Genomic DNA, 17717 nt, shown 5'->3' with positions numbered 1-17717 from the left:
GCACTCGCTGAGACTCCTGGACAGCCTTGAGATCCTCTGCTTTAAAGGTGGCATAGTTTTGGGGAGAGAAGAATTACGTTACATCAGTTTTGTAGATGTTTATGGTTCCCTCTGACTGCTTTCAGGCTCGTGGTGACTTGGAAACCTGGCTTTGCAAGCAAAAGCCGTCTGTAAAAAGTCAAAGCACGAGAAATGTTTCCTCTGCCTTTTTCCAGCGCGAATTCTTCCTGTTCCCTCTGCCCACCCCATCCTTTCCCCTGCCACTTCTCCCAGCAAGTTTACGTGTGCGTGTCTGGATGGAGGGAAGGAGCTCAGAACCTGAGTCTCTAAAATGTTTTGTGCTGAACGGTTTCTGAGAACTTTTGTTCAAAGAGCTCCCACTACCCTGATACATGTTGTTGAGAGGCAAAAAGTCCTTGTTGACCTGCCTCCCTTCTCAGCTTGATCAAATTGTGTTAAACCCTGTCGAGGACTGCTTCCCAGCAAACCAGAGCAGCAGCCAAGCACTGTCGGTGTTCACTGACACCCTGGTTAGTACCGTGGCAGTGGCAAGAGATGCACCGGAGCAGCTCCTAAGAGCTCCCGAAGGCGGTGCGGTATGGAGGAGGTGGGAAATAGCCCCCGTGCCGGGGCTGCCCGCTGCCTGCCTGGCCGCCTTCCCGCTGCGCTGCAGGACTCCTGGCTGAGATGAGCGTAGGGTGGAGAGTTAGAGGCTATTAAGGAATCAAAGACTCATCATTTCCTAATGCTCTAGGGCTTGGGTTTTTACAGCACTTCCAAATATACCTTTATAAAATACACACAGAGAGTCCTCGTGCATAAGAATGCATGCATATATATATAAAATGTAACTGTGAAATCCTAATGTACTAATTATATCCACAGGGAAACATAAGGAGGAACCGTGAGCTGCGATAAACAACCACATGGAAAGAGTCATTAATTTGTTAGAGAATTCACTATTCTTTTTGTAGCAACAAAAGGTTCGGTATTGAACCTAAATTTCATAATCACTTTTTTCTTCCCAGATCTAATACTGGTCATTCTTAATCATGTTGTACTCTGATGTGAATTTACTGTGTGTGTGTGCAAGTTCTAATACAGGGCAGATAATTTCCTTCTGTGCCTGACATAAATGATACGGTGTTAACCTAAATCGTATTTGATAACCTTCTTTTAAGTGCCAGAAGTCAGAAAATAGTTTTTAAAAGTCATAAACCATGCTTTTACCACTATAAGCTTCTCTTTACAAGAAAAAAATGCATTTGGAGAGGAAGAGAATAATACTATACTCTTGCATCAGTTTGTTTTTGCAAGGGTCTTTACTTATATTAATACATTTGTATGCATTGGAAAAAACAGATCGTCCATAAAAAGACAATTACACAGCACAAACCAAGCATTCATAATATTTTTCTGAGATATCTTAAAGGAAGCAACATACTTAAAAGAGAGAAGATTTTATTGTCCTGTTTTTCCATAACTCCTTATAAATCATTCCATAAAAGTAGCCATGCTGCTTTTATTGATCTAAACTCAATTTGAGTTGCTTTGGGATTAACTTTAAAAACTGTTATTAAGTCCCCTCCACTGCAAGCATTTTCTCTATCTCATGCAAATATCATTTGAACAGGGTTGATATGTTTTCTATTTGCAGTTACTCATGCATCTTTGCTTTCTGGCAGGAAAGATCTAGCTGGCCAGAAAACAGGCAAATACTTGAAATGGGAATTTTTGAGTAGATATTTGTAATAATGTATCGGGCAGCTTAACCAGCTTATCCCGTAGTGTAGATGCCAAATCTGCCTGACACCCAAGGTGGCCGTAATATCTGAGATGCTTTTGATGATAGATAATGAATTTCAGGATCATCTGTGGGTTTACTCGTAGTCTTTATAACTGTTCATACATTTGCACGCTGGGGCAGCGCGTGCCTTAGGCCAGCAGATAGCAGAACCAGGGCGGTTATGTCTGTGCCCTCTCAGGTCAAGGTCTGTGCTTTGGGAAGGGTTGTTGTCCTGCCTGTAAACTCTCTATTTCTCAGTGCTCACTCTCAATCTGCCTTGTAACATGTCGAAAAACTCGGCAAGTTCCCAAACTTCCCTTCCCCCCTGCCAGCGCTGGCCTACCACTGAGAGGAGAGGCATGAAGACGTTTCTCTGGTGCCAGACAGAAGTTATTGGAGAAGATTCAAGAGCCAGCAGACGTAGTGCCAGATCAATCCCACACTGCAAGAGATGGGCTACTTTGTACTTTTCTTTCAGGGTGCCAGCTGGCATTGCAAGTCTGCCTCAGAATCGCAGCTTCCTTCGAAAAATGTTCTAAGTGTCGTGGCTGGAAAGGAAAGCTTCAAACTGTAAAGCAGATACACCCTGAAGAGGCAGGAAATGTGAGATATAAGGAGCCCCAAACGATTTTGGTTTAGAAAGCAGCCCATCCGATGATCAAACAACTCTTGCTCATAATTTCTGAGCACCTGGCAGGGGGTTGGCAGTAACAGCATGGATGAGGATGATCCCTTGTAGCATTGGACCTGCCATGGGCGCAGCAGGGAGAGGGAGCGGCGCCAGCACCTCTGTGCCTGCATTCCCTTTCTCCATCACAAAGAAACTGGGACCCAAGTTCTTGACTCCCAACCAGCAGAACAAATCCCAAGTTCTTGATGCCCAACTAGCAGAGCAAATTTGCGTTCCTGTTCTATGCCATCCACCCTGGTAGGTTTGATCAAGTCATGCTGGAAGACCCTGGCTGTGAGTTTTCACCTCCTCACCGCACTACAGTGCTGTGCTTCCGTTTCACTCCCGACGGCCGTGCTGGACAAGGGTGGCAGCAGGCACGACTGTGTGCAGGGGCTTTCCCAGCACAGCCCTTGGCTGCAGGCTGGATTTCCACCTACACAATGGAAATTTGAAAAAAAAATCCTTGGGTTTTCACGAGCAAAACCACTCTTCAACGCTATTGTACCAGGTTTGTGCCACCCTGATTCTAAGTTGAATTTTACCATACTTTGTCAGTGAAATTCGCAAAGAGTTTAGTTTAGCATGCTTCACGCGTGGAGCTAATTAAAGAAAAATCATTCTTTAAGCTCATGAACTGTTTTTCAAATGTATCCTTCTGGGTTTGCATAGAAGTACAAACATTCTGGAGCTGCAGAAGTCTGAACTTTAATGGAGTAACAAGAGAAGCTGCTTTGCATACCCGCCAGTGCTGTGGTTCTGTTAACTATAATTCGAAATAAATTCCTAAGCAGGGCCCTTGTACAACATATTCAAGTGCCAAAACCTCTCTACTAACTCATATTCTCCCCATCTATAATCAAAAACTGAACTAGTGCAAGAGCAGATCTAGGAAGATGAAAGGGATAAAGAAAGATACTTGTCAAGCAGTTACAGATCAAAACAAGTTTCTTTGAGAAAATGCTTTTTGTCTTCTTCCTTGCCTCCTGCCTAGGAGATAAGTGTCTGAGATAAGTGACAAACTGTTTCAGTTCCTTCTCATCAAGTCTCAAGGTTACAGTGCATTTTCTCAGAACCGCCATAGATAAAGGAAACCTTAACCCACCCAGAAGTTAGCATTTTATGCATCTGAGGTTAACGGGTAGATATTAAATTCCCCCATAAATTAAACAGCTGGAGATTGTCATCTTTTTTATGTGCAAAGAGCACCTTGTTAGCAACCAGCACAAAAGTTCATGTTTTCAGATGAGTTACTTTGCCTTACTCTTAAATTGCCGCTCATTTTCTCCCTGCGTGTTGATTTACGAACTTTAAAACTTACTGTTCAAAAGTCAAGCTGTGTTCCCAAGCCGCAATGCTATCAAAACCACTGAGCGGGTAGTGTCCCTTCACGTGGTGTTTAAAAATATTTTTACTAAATAATAAGGCACCTTTCCTGTCTTTTGTTACATACAGGATTTTGGAGAAGACGATTCCCTCTACATCAGCAAGGTAACAACTATTCACATGGGCAATTACACCTGTCATGCCTACGGCTATGAAGAGCTGTATCAGACCCACATCCTTCAGGTGAATGGTTAGTAAATGGCGTATATGACAATCCATGAAAGCGTTCCTGTAAGCAAAGTTGCGTGTTAATCTCATTCGCACAGAGACGTGAAAAGCCACGCACCAAATTGTCTGTGTACGAGAGTGACTGCAGCTCGGGGCTTGCTCACTCGTGCTATCACACAGGCAATCAAAAAGCAAGGTACCAAGGGGGGGGGACGTGTATAATTACAGGGGCTTCAGCAGTTATCCGAGCTGTAGAACAAGCTGTCAATAACATTTCCACAGAGTTAAGAGCAGTGTTTCAAAGCATCTCTTACACTAATGACTACTTTTGTCAACAGAAGTGTTGCTTCAATAATTTCTTCTTCCAGAAAATCATTTCTGTTGCATGAAATAGCCCAGGATATTTAAATAAATACAGCCCAGTGTTTCCAAAACTAGCCATCTAACTCCCAGCTGTATATCAGATTATTATCTGGTTGTAGTCAGCTTGGTTCACTGAGGGCTATTTACCTTGGCTGAAGATATGGCCCACTGGGTTGCAAAATGAGGGCAAACCGTTTTACAGGTGAGAGAATCACACGGGCCATATTCCAGCATTCTCATTCACCTCCGTCCCCTGGACCACATTTGCATCTGCTGAAACTTATATTCATGCATTTGCTATCTTTCTTCTGACCTCGAACTCAGTCAGATTTAGTTTAAAATTACATTAGCTTAAACCGGCATTTCATCGAGGGACCAGCCCATGGAGTATCCACCTTCCCAGCAGCAAAATCGTTATCCAACTTTAAACCCATATTTACATGTGCGAATATGACCGGCAGTATCTTCAGAATAGGAGACAGGGTAATCCGTTGCTCACCATGGGTAGATTTTAACCTACTCTGGTATGAAAGTATTGAGTTTTACAGGAAAATTCAGTAACTTCATTACAGGGGATATATTATAAGGAAAATTAATACTTGGTTCTTTCTCTGGATGTGTGCAGACCTCTCCAAAGGAGAGCTGTCAACTGGTGAGAGCGGATAGCTACACACAGGTTAATAGAGAGAGGCTGGCATGAAGAGAAACAGTAAAAAGGGATATTTATGCACTTTAAGAAGCACCGTGGTGGATGCGGGCTTTAGGTTTGACTGCAGCTCAGGTCCTCTGGACGGGTGTAAGTGCTCCCCACCCACAGCGAGTACCTAGAGCAGAGCACGAAGCATCCAGTTGATTTGGATGAAGACTGACTTAATGTTTCTACATAATAATTTGTCACCTTTTGAGATGATAAACTGTAAAGTCTCAGCAATGTGGATAACTAGATTGTGCATGCCGCAGCTGGGAAAATAGGTTTCCTTCCTCAAAGTGCTATTTGTTTGATGAATGGCAGTTGAAAGAAATGTGAGCTAACAACTTAATCCCGTGTATATTATGTGATATATTATGAGGTCTGAATGGAGTTTAGTTGGCAGGCAACAACGTAGACTTTATTATCACTGAGAATATAAGGCCCAAAGGCTTTGAAACTAAAACCAGAATGAGAGGAAAGCTAGATGGAGCGTGGGGAGGGGTTGATTCGTTTCGTACTCATGCCTGCCACTTAGATTTAACTTGTTGTTGAAAGATCCCATTTTCTTTTTAAATGGAAGTTTCACACCACAGCTGCATGTGGTTTTTCTTATTAATACAAGAACACTGTTATACGAAAATCCCACCGTCCATGTTGGCTTTTTAATGTTGCTATATAGTCACTAAATACTGCAAAAAATGCCCTGCATTCTGGTATCAATCCAGGCTTGCTAGAAAACACTGCAGGGTCTGGAACTCTTTGTCTTACAGTATCTGATATTCCCAAATGAGCCATTAGGCTTTGCAAAGCCGGGTTTTTGCAGTTTTTGATGTGGCTGGCTGGCTGCCCACATCACTAAATTCTCTCCTTTTCTGCCTGTGTTGTGGCTTCCTCCAGCAACTGATGTTGGGGCAACAGCACCGATGACAAGGACCATGTTGCTTACCTTCAGATGCATGGTTGGGTTCCCCAGGCAGAGCCCTGCCCAGGAAATCCTTCTCGGTTTTTAGTAACTTAAAGGACAAATTGAGGAATTTCTCCTGACAGGAGTAGAGGGAAGAAACTGAGCCGAGCTGAATTGAGTGAAGATGCTGAGAATCTAAGTATAGTTGATGGGCTCTGTTCAGCGCTGGGGATTGTTTCTGTCTGTCTGTATCAAACTAAAGACTCCATCTTCAACACGGGAGGGTTTTTGTTGCTTTTCTGTATTGGACTAAAACTGTAAGAGAATGTGACAGAACCAAGTCAGCCAGAACTCGGGTGCGTCTGCTCGCCTGTCTCCTCCAGGGAGGGACTGGTACACTTCTAACATCGAAAACACAGGGGTGTTTTATTCTATGAAAACTATCAGAATTTTTTTTTTTCTTCTTAATAGAGAAAACTCCAAGCTTCTCTATTGGGAAAGAGTAGAGATAGAAGGACCAACTGGAAGTAAAAGGGTTTATCCCCAACCCTTCCCAAGCTCACTGTGTCTGTACAGGCAGGTTCCAGCTCTGAGACTGCATTTCGGTTAATTCAGTGTTTTCCGAAGCCGCAGTAACTCTTCCAGTGTCCTTTGATCCTTTTTGTACCACCTGGGCCCTGGCTTACTGTTCCCACTGAGGCCCATCGGTCCAGCTTACAAAATATTTTCCTTTTATTGCCTTTTTCTCTGTAAAAGAATCTGATCCTAGTTATATGGACCCTCTTCATATGCTTTTATCCAACATATTCTCTTTATCTTACTTTCTCCTTTGTCTCTTTTTAGAGCATAACGCTGGCTTGTAACAGCTCATTGATTAGGTGATATAGGAAATTAGGAAATATAAGCTTAAATACAAAGCTTAGAGCCCAATTTTGACAAAAATTAAAAGTTTCTGCGGTTCAGAGCTGTAGTTGAATGTATTACAGACTAATCAAATTTATCAAAAGTTTACCCGTAGAAAGCCTTGCTTTCATCCCAGTATTTTGTCACGGCTGTTTCTTTTCTTGCCCAAGGGACGTGAATTCGCTTCCTCCCAGTCAATTCCTGCTGGAAGACAGGCAGGTGCCTTGTCCACGGCAGGCAGGCGGTGTCCTTACCGGCGCTTGCTGCTGTACCGCTGCCACGCAACCCAGCCACGCGCGTGCACCGCTGTGCTTGGGCTGTTTAACCAGGCTGCAACGCAATGCTAAAAGCACCTCCACGTTGTCTGACTCGGCATCGGGCATCGCACAGTCTAGACATGCCTAAAGATCTTCTCCAAAGCAGCCTTTCTGAAAGGGACAAGAAGGTTTGTTTTGCTCGACTGCTGAATGCCGTGCAGTGCTTCCCTTTGTATCAGCCGGTTCACAATATCAGAAATAACACGGGCCGATCCAGATGCTCATTTTGCCAAGCAGAGGTGAGAATCCCATTAGGCAGAAAATGTGAAGACCACCAGATGAATGCCCCAAACCGCTGGCTCGCATCTTCTGGGCAAGAAGCGTAAAGCACACATGTGAAATGCAGCCTACATGTGACATTTGATGTGGTAGGTTTGGGCTGAGCTCATCAATCTTAGGATTCACAGCAGTGGTAAAATTTAAGTCAGTGTATTTATACACCTGGCCCTTAATGTCTTTGGAAGAAAAGAATGTGCTGAAAGGCAGCACAAAGTTTAAGAATGAAAAATTCATCTTGCATGCTGGTATCTTTGATCGGGAGAAGCCAAGAACAGCAGGAGAATTATGTTCTCTCCTATGTATGGATATTGCTTGGGAAATGTGTACCGCACACACGAACTGTAGGGAGGAAGAGCAATTTATCACTTTCAAGAAGAAAAAGAGTTGCTGAGGGTAAAGAATCTCATAAAATTGTAATCAACTATGAAAATTGATAGTTTGCAAATCAAGAGACTGCTGAGTGTAGGGCATCATTTTCCTTGGTCCTTGCACTCTGGAAAACATCAGCATAAATCAGAAGATTGTATTCCTTGAAAACAGGATTAAAAAACCATTCGATCCTTGGCCCAATTATAAGGGTCCAATAGGACAAATTTGCTAGGAAGAGAGAGATGTTTTAAACACGGGTGTTTTGTTAATGTGGCTTTTCAAGAGAAAGCATATAATGCTGCAAACTCCTTTCAAATCATAAATAGAAAGATTAAAATACCTCAAATGATTGATCTATTAATTATTATTAAGCTTTGGAGTACCTAGGTCCTAGAGCAGCAATGTGTGTCTTTGGGGCTTGATACTGCCATCTGTGCTCATCGTGTGCTTTAGCACCTGAGCTGTTTTATTGTAATGAATTGGTGTGCTCACAAGTTAAGGTACTACTCAGTATGCAGTAGCAGGCAATCTACCCAATCTCTTACTTGTTTGAATACCTCTTTTTTCCTACTTTGCTTAAGATAATAGCATTTTTATATTGCCTTTGGCTGCAGACACAGTAATGGTTAGCAATGATATATATTCACCAAGGGGAATAGCAAAGGATAATCCATATATTCCAAAGTCTGGAGCTGAAATCTTTGCAAGTTTAAAGTAAAATGTGCTTACTTGGGATGTATTAATTTGTAGCAAGGACAATAAAAATGCATTCTGCAGTTTGCTGTTATCACAAGGCAGTTGCATGCAATAATTTACCTGTGCAATGAATTATGTAAGACAAGGGAGAAGAAATAAAAAGTTTAAAAATGGCAGGAGCAGGAAGATTATAAGAGAGCAGGAATGGAGGTGCAGCATGTACTTTTTTAGGTGAAAACAAGCAGTTTCCTTATTAATCACTCTTGAAAAGACACCTTGCTATAATTTTAAGTTAAGCTAATTTTCATGCAGAACATTGATTCAGTGTCTAGGACCCCTGAGCTACTTTTTGCAATATAAATCTGTTGTGTTTTCAGCTCTGCAGGTAAAATACGTGGATTACTCACATGCAGACTAACACGGTATGAAGCAAAAAACTGAGAGATGCAAGTAAACTCTGCTTTGTGAAGGACCGCCCTGTTTCTAGGGAGCGTGATCCTTGTGGCAGTCATTGGGAGTGCTGCCGTGAGTGTCCGTATGAAGAGGAAACCATTATACGAAAACCATTTATACCATTATAAGAAAACCTGCTCAACCCACGCTGGTTTTGAGAGCGTTAAATAGGTGATGTGTGGGAGGGGCTCTGTCTCTGTTAAGAGCTGGTGGGTGAGAAAACACCACTAGGCTTGGAGTAAAATTGCTCTGGTGCCTTTGGCCGTTTGGGATGCGTTAGAGAAGGGCTTGAGCCCGGCTTGGGGAATCTCCATCTTGCCTGGAGCCGGGCAGGTGCAGGCAGGTGGCCGTATCCTGGCAGGAGCAGAGCTCTGCACGGGGCACGGGACCTCGCAGGCTTTGCTCCAGAGCTGGTTTTCATGTAGCTAGCTGCAAGCGTGGGCACACAGGTCTGTCTGCAAGAGGCTGGGGCAGGCAAACCCCCAGGCAGAGAGGGTCAGCGTTGCTTGTGGACTAGAAGAGGCAGGTTTGTGCCGTTTAGACTGGATATTAGGAAATTTTACTTCACAGAAAGGGTCATCAAGCACTGGAACAGGCTGCCCAGGGAAGTGGTGGAGTCGCCATCCCTGGAGGTATTTAAAAGACGTTTGGATGAGGTGCTTAGGGACATGGTGTAGTGGTGGTCTTGGTAGTGTTAGGTTCACGGTTGGACTCGATGATCTTAAAGGTCTTTTCCAACCTATACGATTCTGATTCTGTCTGGAGAATTAGGAAAATACCTGGGGACATTAAGTACTAGCGCCCGTTCACTTCACCAGGATTTGGGCATCTAACCTGCTTGGGTATTGTAAGTTTTTTCCTATGCATTTGTAGGAGACAAAGCACCTCTCATCTATGAGTCTGAATTTCAATAGATGTAGACTTTCAATGGAGCTCAGTTCCTAAACCATTTGATTCTAAAAATGTTACTAGTAGCAAGCAAATCATAGGTGAGACAAGCGTTGAGTGCAGGACCTTCATAAAATTGTCAAAGTCGACAAAAATTACCATCTTTATCCTATCACGCCTGGAGACACTGACTCCGAGAAATTTAAATTAATTTTCCGAGGTACAGACGGAATCAGAAGCTCCTGACTCTTAGTCTTATTCCCCTGAATTGCTTGGACCCTGTCTCTTAAATAAATGCAGGGATGGCTCTGACAGCTGCCAGCCATTTCCAGCAGCAGATCGCTTCCTTTGCCATCCTTCCGCTTGATCTGCCACCTCCTGAAGTCAGGAGGAGCTGTAACCCTGACAGCGATGGGAGGAAGAGAAGAGAAAAAGCTAGTAAATGCTTTTATTTAGAATTTGCAAACTCAATAAAACAGACCTTGCCTTTTTGGTAACCTCCTGATTAAAGAGCTCTTACATGGTGTTTTACTCACTGCCCTGCATCTTACAACACATTTTCTTTTCTTCTCAAGTAAAAGAAATAGAAGACGAGGAAGTAAATCCACACGTCCAGTGCAGAGGTGAAGTTTAAAGCCATTCCTTTGCTAGAAAGTCCCCATTTTTTGTCTCTCCGGTTGCCCCCAGGCATTTCCTCTCAGATTACACTTGAACAATCTCTTGCTTTTAAAGCTATAAAAAACAAGTAGACTTGGGGGCTTTCTGTTTGTGGCTGATTTCCTTCCAAGCTGATGACTCAGCTCTGGTTAGTATTTGGCAGCTGGTAGGTAAGACAGAAGTAAAATACATCCCTCTCTGGTAAGGGCCATAAAAAATAGAAAGAGAAAGATGGAAAGTATATGCTAGTGAATGTAATTATTTAAACTATCCCCATATGGATATATAGGCACATAGCAAGCTGCAAACACAGATTTTGTTTTATTCTAAAGCAACTGTTAAGTCAATTTAATTTCGCCAGTCCTGGAGCCTAATGACGGACTATATAAAAACACAGCAGTGAGTTAGGTACCTTAAGCCAGTGATTTCCAGTGGAAGTTTGTTATTGACTCATTCAGGCTTTCTAAAAAACCCCACAAATTTTCCTCCACTATAGCAGAGGTTTCTCATTTTCCTTGAGGAAGAAGTTGGGTCCCCACGTATCGGCATCCACATCTGACTCTGACCGTGGTTCTACAAGCGTGTACGCCTTTCAACAGTTACATCATGAGTCCCAAAATCTCCTAATCTGGTAGAAAAGTTGACCACTTGATTATGAAACCCAGCAGTCCATGACCACCCTTCAAATACCATCAGCCGTGATACGGCACATCCTCACGTCTCCTTTTATTATTTTCCTTGAGGTGAAAGAAAGGAGGGTCCCACTGATACTTTTCACTGATACTGCAATATTGCAAATTCTCTTTAAAGTGTGTGAGTAAATTGTTAAGAAATAGTTAATGGGTGATAGTAAGCCTTGTTGATTTGAGCAATGAAGGCAACATGATTGAAAATCAATGAACTTGTCTGAAATTGTAATATAATTAGTAGTTCTGCCAATTGAGTATATTAAATAGTTCAGAGGGGCCTTCCTGAAACAAGGTAAGTCACATTTTGAAAGCCTCTCAGAAAAAAAGAGATGTATAAACACTTCATTTGTTCAGAATAACAGGTAGTGAATGTACAGGCTATTTCCTGATGGATATTTAATCAAAATGTTGAATAATATGCTACTTCTAATAGGCAAGAACTCCAATTCCTTCCTTACTAGATTCAGTGAAGGTTTGGAGTTTAATGTTTGAATATGTGAGTACCCGCCTTAGGTTTTAATCCAACTTCACTTAAGTTCAATCCTCACTTAATGAAAGAAAGCAAGAATGGTCTAAATACAAAATCAGGTGTCGAGGCTGCTCCCTGGCATTTGTTTATTAGTTTACTCTTTTCCATTATTATTTTCTGTTTTCTGCCCACAACGTTGAGCTGTAGAAAAAATCATTACTGTAGATCGCGCTGAAAGCCACAACGTTGCTTATTTCCCCGGTTCTTGGAGCAGACGTCTTCTGCCGTGCCGTTTGAAGGCAGCGGCTCTCGAGCCACCGACAAGGGGTGGCACCTGGCGGGTGAGTTTAAAGTCACCAATTCCTTGTTTCCCGCAGTGCCACCAGTGATTCGCGTCTACCCTGAAACGCAGGCGCAGGAGCCTGGCGTGTCGGCAAGCCTCAAATGTCACGCCGAAGGCATCCCTAATCCCCGAATTACCTGGCTAAAGAACGGCATTGATATCGTGCCAAAACTATCCAAACAACTAACGCTCCTAGGTAAGAACAGAATTTTGATTAATTAAAGTATTGTAGATGGGGATTAGGGAGGATTATTTTGCACTTTAAACTAGAAGTTCTTGTACTTTCGCTAAGCCACAGTTGTTGGAAATGGTGTTACAAAACCCCTGTTCTTTCTTTTTATCTTTTTCTCCTGTGAATTTCTCGGGAAATACAGTATTGATTGATATAAGTGGTAACGGTGTTACAGTGTGCCTGGTTCTCCACTGCCTCACCTCTTGTGTACAGCTGTGCAAATCAGAAGAGAAATGCATTAAATTATTTGTTCAGGTAAAAGGACTACACTGGATGCAAGTCAGCTGAGACTCAGGCTGCAGTTCACCTGTCTTCTCAGACCCGCCTCTGCAGAGGGAATCAGGCTCTTGACTCCTGTTGGTCCTTGTTCAAATGAGGGTGCAACAGACGCAATGAAAGGCAAAAATATTTATTTGCAATTTGCTGTGTAAAAATATTAAAAACCTCCCCACACGCCCCCCAGTCGGGCTGTGGTGTATTGCAGCCCTCGACCGGTGTTGGCAACACAAATATCCCTTCATGGCTGGATGCGATATCTCAGAATCTTCCAAAGGTTTTAGGCAGCAGTCCCACTCCAGAAAGCAAAACGATAGGAGGAACTGTAGCAAGATCCCTCCCAAACCCAAGTTTTTGGTGATCTGATGAAAAACAGATTGCAAAATTGAAGTGAATTTTTCTCCACTAAGGCCAAAGCACTTTTTTTTTTTATTTAACAAGAAGAAATAAATGAAATGTAATTTATTGTTTGCACTTGGGATTGTTCTTTCTTTGTTTCTGGCACAGAGTGTGTATGTGCTAATGGAAAGAAGCAAAACATTAGCTCTCGTGAGAATCCCCCAAATACCTCTATTTATGTGTGGGAAACATTGTGCGGTGAAGCCACCCTGTCGAGCCGTCACCGGGCGGCTGCGGCAATGGAAGGCAATTAAGGGCAGTAAAAGCAATTATCAGCAGTGAGGAACACTGTTTATGGGTGTCTGTCTTACAGCAAACGGAAGTGAACTTCATATCAGTAGCGTTCGATATGAAGACACTGGTGCCTATACCTGCATTGCTAAAAATGAGGTGGGAGTGGATGAGGACATATCTTCACTTTTCATAGAAGATTCAGCAAGAAAGACCCGTAAGCTTAATTTTCCATGTATTTATTTCTTTCAAGTGTATTTAAATGTAGTGGTATACGTGCAATTTATGGTTCAGTCCATTGCACGCGGTATGTTGGACTCTTTCTCATAAGGTCATGACAGTTTTGTCCGTGCTTTCATCAGAGGGTTGGATACTGTTTTGGGAAGGAACCACGTGAGGAAGGTAAAATCTCCTCGTCCAAAACGATGATGCCTTTCATGTGCCAGAAGTGTACTGGGTGTGGTATGGGTAACATCTTTACTACAGTAACAAACTGGCAATAGTTTTAGATATGAAGGAATCCAAAACCTAATGGTTTGTCGAATTATACGCGATTTCAGAAAATAAATTTCCCTGATTTCTGTCAAGACTTCTTCTTTTAAAGCCAGTTACAAGTCAAAGTTATCAAATATTTAGATGCTTGAAAAATATTCTGATTGAATTATTTATTTTACCTGTGTTTACATCACTGACTGGCACAATAGGTTTCCCTTGGTGTGAAATTATCTTCCACTTCAAAGGCAAATTTTCTCCCAGCCACTCTTAGCTGCATGCCTCCCATAGGAGCGCGGCAGTGTTATCTTGACCGCACTGTCCCTGAAACACAATTAATGAAGGAGGTGATTAGTTGCCCCAATGGAAAAGCTCCCAGAGGCCTGATCCTTCCTAATTCTGCTGTCTTCACTACTTGGTAGATCACCTGGGTTCATGGTGATACTAACAGGCTAGGTGCAAATGGGATTTTAGCTACTTTTCTGGCTGTTAATATAGAGCAAGAATTGAAAACCAAGTTAGCCATAAATATGCGCTCTCATGGCGATTCTTTGGAAAATATATTCTATTCCTCATTAAATAGATTTATGTACTCTTGTTAATATCGGTCGTTTTCCCTCGAATACTTGAGCAAGGGAAATTACAGTATGTTGAGAAATAGCTGGATGTATCTTAAACAGAAATTCAAATGCAGATGTACTTTCAAAGAGTATTTGAATCCTAAAAGAGAATGTAGTTGCATGAAATTCCAAGAAGGAATGCAGCAAAGTGTGTAGCTGCTGTAACTGCCAGTCTCAGGCTTCTGAAAGATGTCATGTTTGCTTATTGAACCTGTACGGAATATCACAGCCTGTACCATACCTCCAATTACAGTGGAAGATAACATCTTCTCTTTAGTAAGACTTTGATCTTTGCACAGGCTAAAGTTGGCTTCGTGTCAGTGAGGATTTTTCCCATGTCAAAGTTTCAAACTTGTCTCTAGAAGGAGCAAATGTATTTAGAAATATCTATCTTTCCTGATATTTTATTTGAATGAATGTTACAGAGTTTTCACAAATTAAACAGTTCATGTAAACATGAGTATTAATTCAGTTACTTGCTACAATGAAAATTTTGACATTGTTTTGTTGTTTTTTTTCTTTTCCTGATTATTTTCTGATGCTGCAGTTGCAAACATACTGTGGCGAGAGGAAGGTACTGCAGTAAAGTTCTTTTGTCGTAGTGATAATGTGCTTGTCTGCTTTAATAATTCCATGATGGGCCATTCTCCACTGACTTGCCACTAACTCTATCAACTTTCACAGTTACCAGATTAAGTACAGACCAGACATTTAAAAGCTAAACTATTCAAATAAGAGATGGCACTCTCGTAATATAAATCGTACCTATAACTCTTTACGTTTTCCCACTATGAAATAATAGATGACTGTAAAATATATAAAAATGTGAATTTTATATAAACTGCCACCAATGTGAGTAGCCTGAGATTCTCAAGCTGCATTCACAATTGCACAAGTGTCAGAAGTGCTCCCAAATTACCATAATTGAACAAGTAAGACATAAATTCAATACACTGCATTTTTAAGCAAGTAATTCAAGCTCTTCCTCCTCAGTAGCATGTATCGACGTTTACTAGGTGAGCAACAAAAATTGTGTTCTTGACTGTTAGGCAAAAAAAAAAAAAAACCCAACAGGTTTTGCCTCCCTCTATCCTTTAAATCGATGCAGGGTAAAGGTTGCCCCATTTCTCCATGTTTTAATTGGCAGTTAAGATCTCTAGTTTGATTAAATTTATAGTGTGTCCTGCACAAGGTCAACATCTGTGTATCTTGGAAGCTAAATTAGAAAAAAAACCATCCTAAACAGCTAATCGACTCAAAGATATTATGGAGGCACTTGAAATGAGAATTTATTTGATTTTGTGCATGCTTGTGCCGTCATAATTTCCAAAACACACAGTAAGACGCATCATGCAAAGGCCCAAGGAGCTCTCGAGCAGCTCGCCCATCTGCCTCTGTAGGTACCGTGCCCAGGTGCATGGATGGGGAGCCTCCTGCCTTTGGGCTCCTGGGGGCTGTGAGCAGGGTATCCACTCCCTGGAGGAAGGTTCTTGGGTCAAAGTCCAGGCGTAAGCCAGTTCTTACATCTGCCAGTTGCATATGAGGAGGCTGAGACCTTGGTGTCCTTCCAGCGTTGTGGGGAAGGTCTCTGTGCACATCCAGACTGCTCTCGACTGCATCCCCCTGCCCGCTGCAGGCATGTTGTTCCTCCAGGAACAACATCCCCCGCTGCCATTGTTCCTCCAGGAAGGGCTGCACGCTCACTCTGCCTTTGGAGGGTGCAAAGACCCTTTCATGAGTAGTGCCTCCAGGTACCCAAAATGACAGTTTTGCTTCATGCCCTTGGCTTGGAGCTTTCTGGTTTGCTGTGGCTTGGCCCAAAGGATGTTAGGGGCAGAAGGAAAGTGCCAGCCCTTAGTGACCGGTGCTACCTTGGCCAGGTATGCAAAGGCCCAATGCGTATCTACTGTCCCGCTGTTGGCTGCAGACACGTACACGCAGCAGATGCAGCTGACTGGAGGTGATGAGATGTGGCGCAGCCGCCTAAGACAGCTCTCCAGCACTTATTCCCAAATACGCCGCCTGCAAGTGCCTGGTGCACGGCAGTGAAGAGTGTCTCTTTACTGCTGATGTCCCTGTAAACGGCATTATGGGCACTAAGAATTGCTATTTCCCTTCTGCTTGGAAGTGAAATCTCTAGTGCATCTAATCAGTCCAGCCATCATCTGCATGATGCTACATGGCTGTTTATATACTGTACCCCTTAGGCTCCTTTTTAAAGAAAGTAGTTGGTTAACCCTACCAGATGTAGAAGTATAGTAATATTTAAAGAACGACTAAGAAGTTGGTTGCAGAAAGTCTTATAAAACTCTGCTAAACAATATGGACTTACTGCTTACCAACCTTGCACGTTTTAAATAAAAGTATGAGCAACGTAGGGAAAACATGGGCAGTAAAAGCAGATTTACTATTGATGTTCCTAAACAGTTCAGTATCTTTAGAGCAGGTCTATTCCCCTGCCCATGTTGTTCTATAGTATTTGATCGGCACATTCATTCTAGACAAAGAATCCACCGAGCATACTTTAGCATGTGAAATCTTGCCACAGAGAAGGCTGGAAGAGAGGAATGGTATTTTTGTTTTTACATTTTAATGTATTCTTTCAATTCCATTAAAATGAAAACTTATGTGTAAGTAGCAATATTAACAAATGGATTGGTAGACTTGAGCTCCTTTAAAATGATCACATCCTCATGCCCACAAGGTCTGTAGTAACTAAAGCTATTGGGAAAATCCCTAGACAGAATATTGTGTAGAACAAGCTTTTGCTGCAAGTCAAAAGTTTGAACACAAGTGGTTGGTCATTTTAAAAGTCAGTCTATCAGTCTGTTCTCAAAACCTTTCACAGACCATGCACAAGTAAAACCTCGAGAAATGAGTGCACATAGCATGACCAGCCAGTTAAACATGGAACTGGAAGCGCGTGCAATATTTACTCAATGTACAAACTAGTTTTTAATTTTGTACAGAGAAAACTACGAGTAGCCCAAATGTAAGGTAGAGATTTGTTTTCATGCCAGTGTTCATTTCTGCAGTGAGTGTTGCTTTCTTTATACCTGGATAAAGGGAGCATATTGTGCCAGCAGGCAATCATCAGTTCTATGAATGTATGCACTTAAAAAGCTGAAAGCCTTTTTGTAACCAAATTTAAGTTCTAAAATACTTCCAAGCATTTAGATTAAACTGAGGAAAATTATTCAAGTATCAGATCAGAGGAGACTATTCCACGGTGACAAATTTTCCCGTTGATCTTAAAGGAGGGAAATACAAATGTACACTCAGGTGGAGACTGTATTCCTCAAATAAAGAAAACCCTCATTGTCATCAGGTGTCCTCCTGAAGTTTTTAAAAAATAAAGATGTTAGAGTCAACTTCATCTGGAACGGTTCAAATAAGAACGGTTGTGTTTAGGAGACCCTCCCCATTCTTAATGGGG

The 17717-nt window shown here is 42.2% G+C and overlaps 1 protein-coding gene across 3 annotated transcripts in view; it reads left to right on the top strand.

Annotated features, from left to right (window-relative positions):
• Window positions 1–17717, top strand: part of FSTL4 (follistatin like 4) — a 239052-nt gene that overhangs the window by 207768 nt on the left and 13567 nt on the right. For 2 of the 3 annotated variants that reach the window (XM_072872822.1, XM_072872823.1), the window contains 4 exons: window positions 3912–4032; window positions 12066–12227; window positions 13252–13386; window positions 14829–14855. In XM_072872822.1, the coding sequence (XP_072728923.1) occupies window positions 3912–4032; window positions 12066–12227; window positions 13252–13386; window positions 14829–14855 (445 nt within the window). The remainder of the gene's footprint in view (window positions 1–3911; window positions 4033–12065; window positions 12228–13251; window positions 13387–14828; window positions 14856–17717) is intronic. The other variant, XM_072872825.1, reaches the window with a different exon arrangement.

Source organism: Ciconia boyciana, chromosome 9, assembly GCF_034638445.1.
Source record: "Ciconia boyciana chromosome 9, ASM3463844v1, whole genome shotgun sequence".
Lineage (NCBI taxonomy): Eukaryota > Metazoa > Chordata > Aves > Ciconiiformes > Ciconiidae > Ciconia > Ciconia boyciana.
Note: the sequence above shows the minus strand (reverse complement) of the source record. Positions and strands in the feature narration are given on the sequence as shown.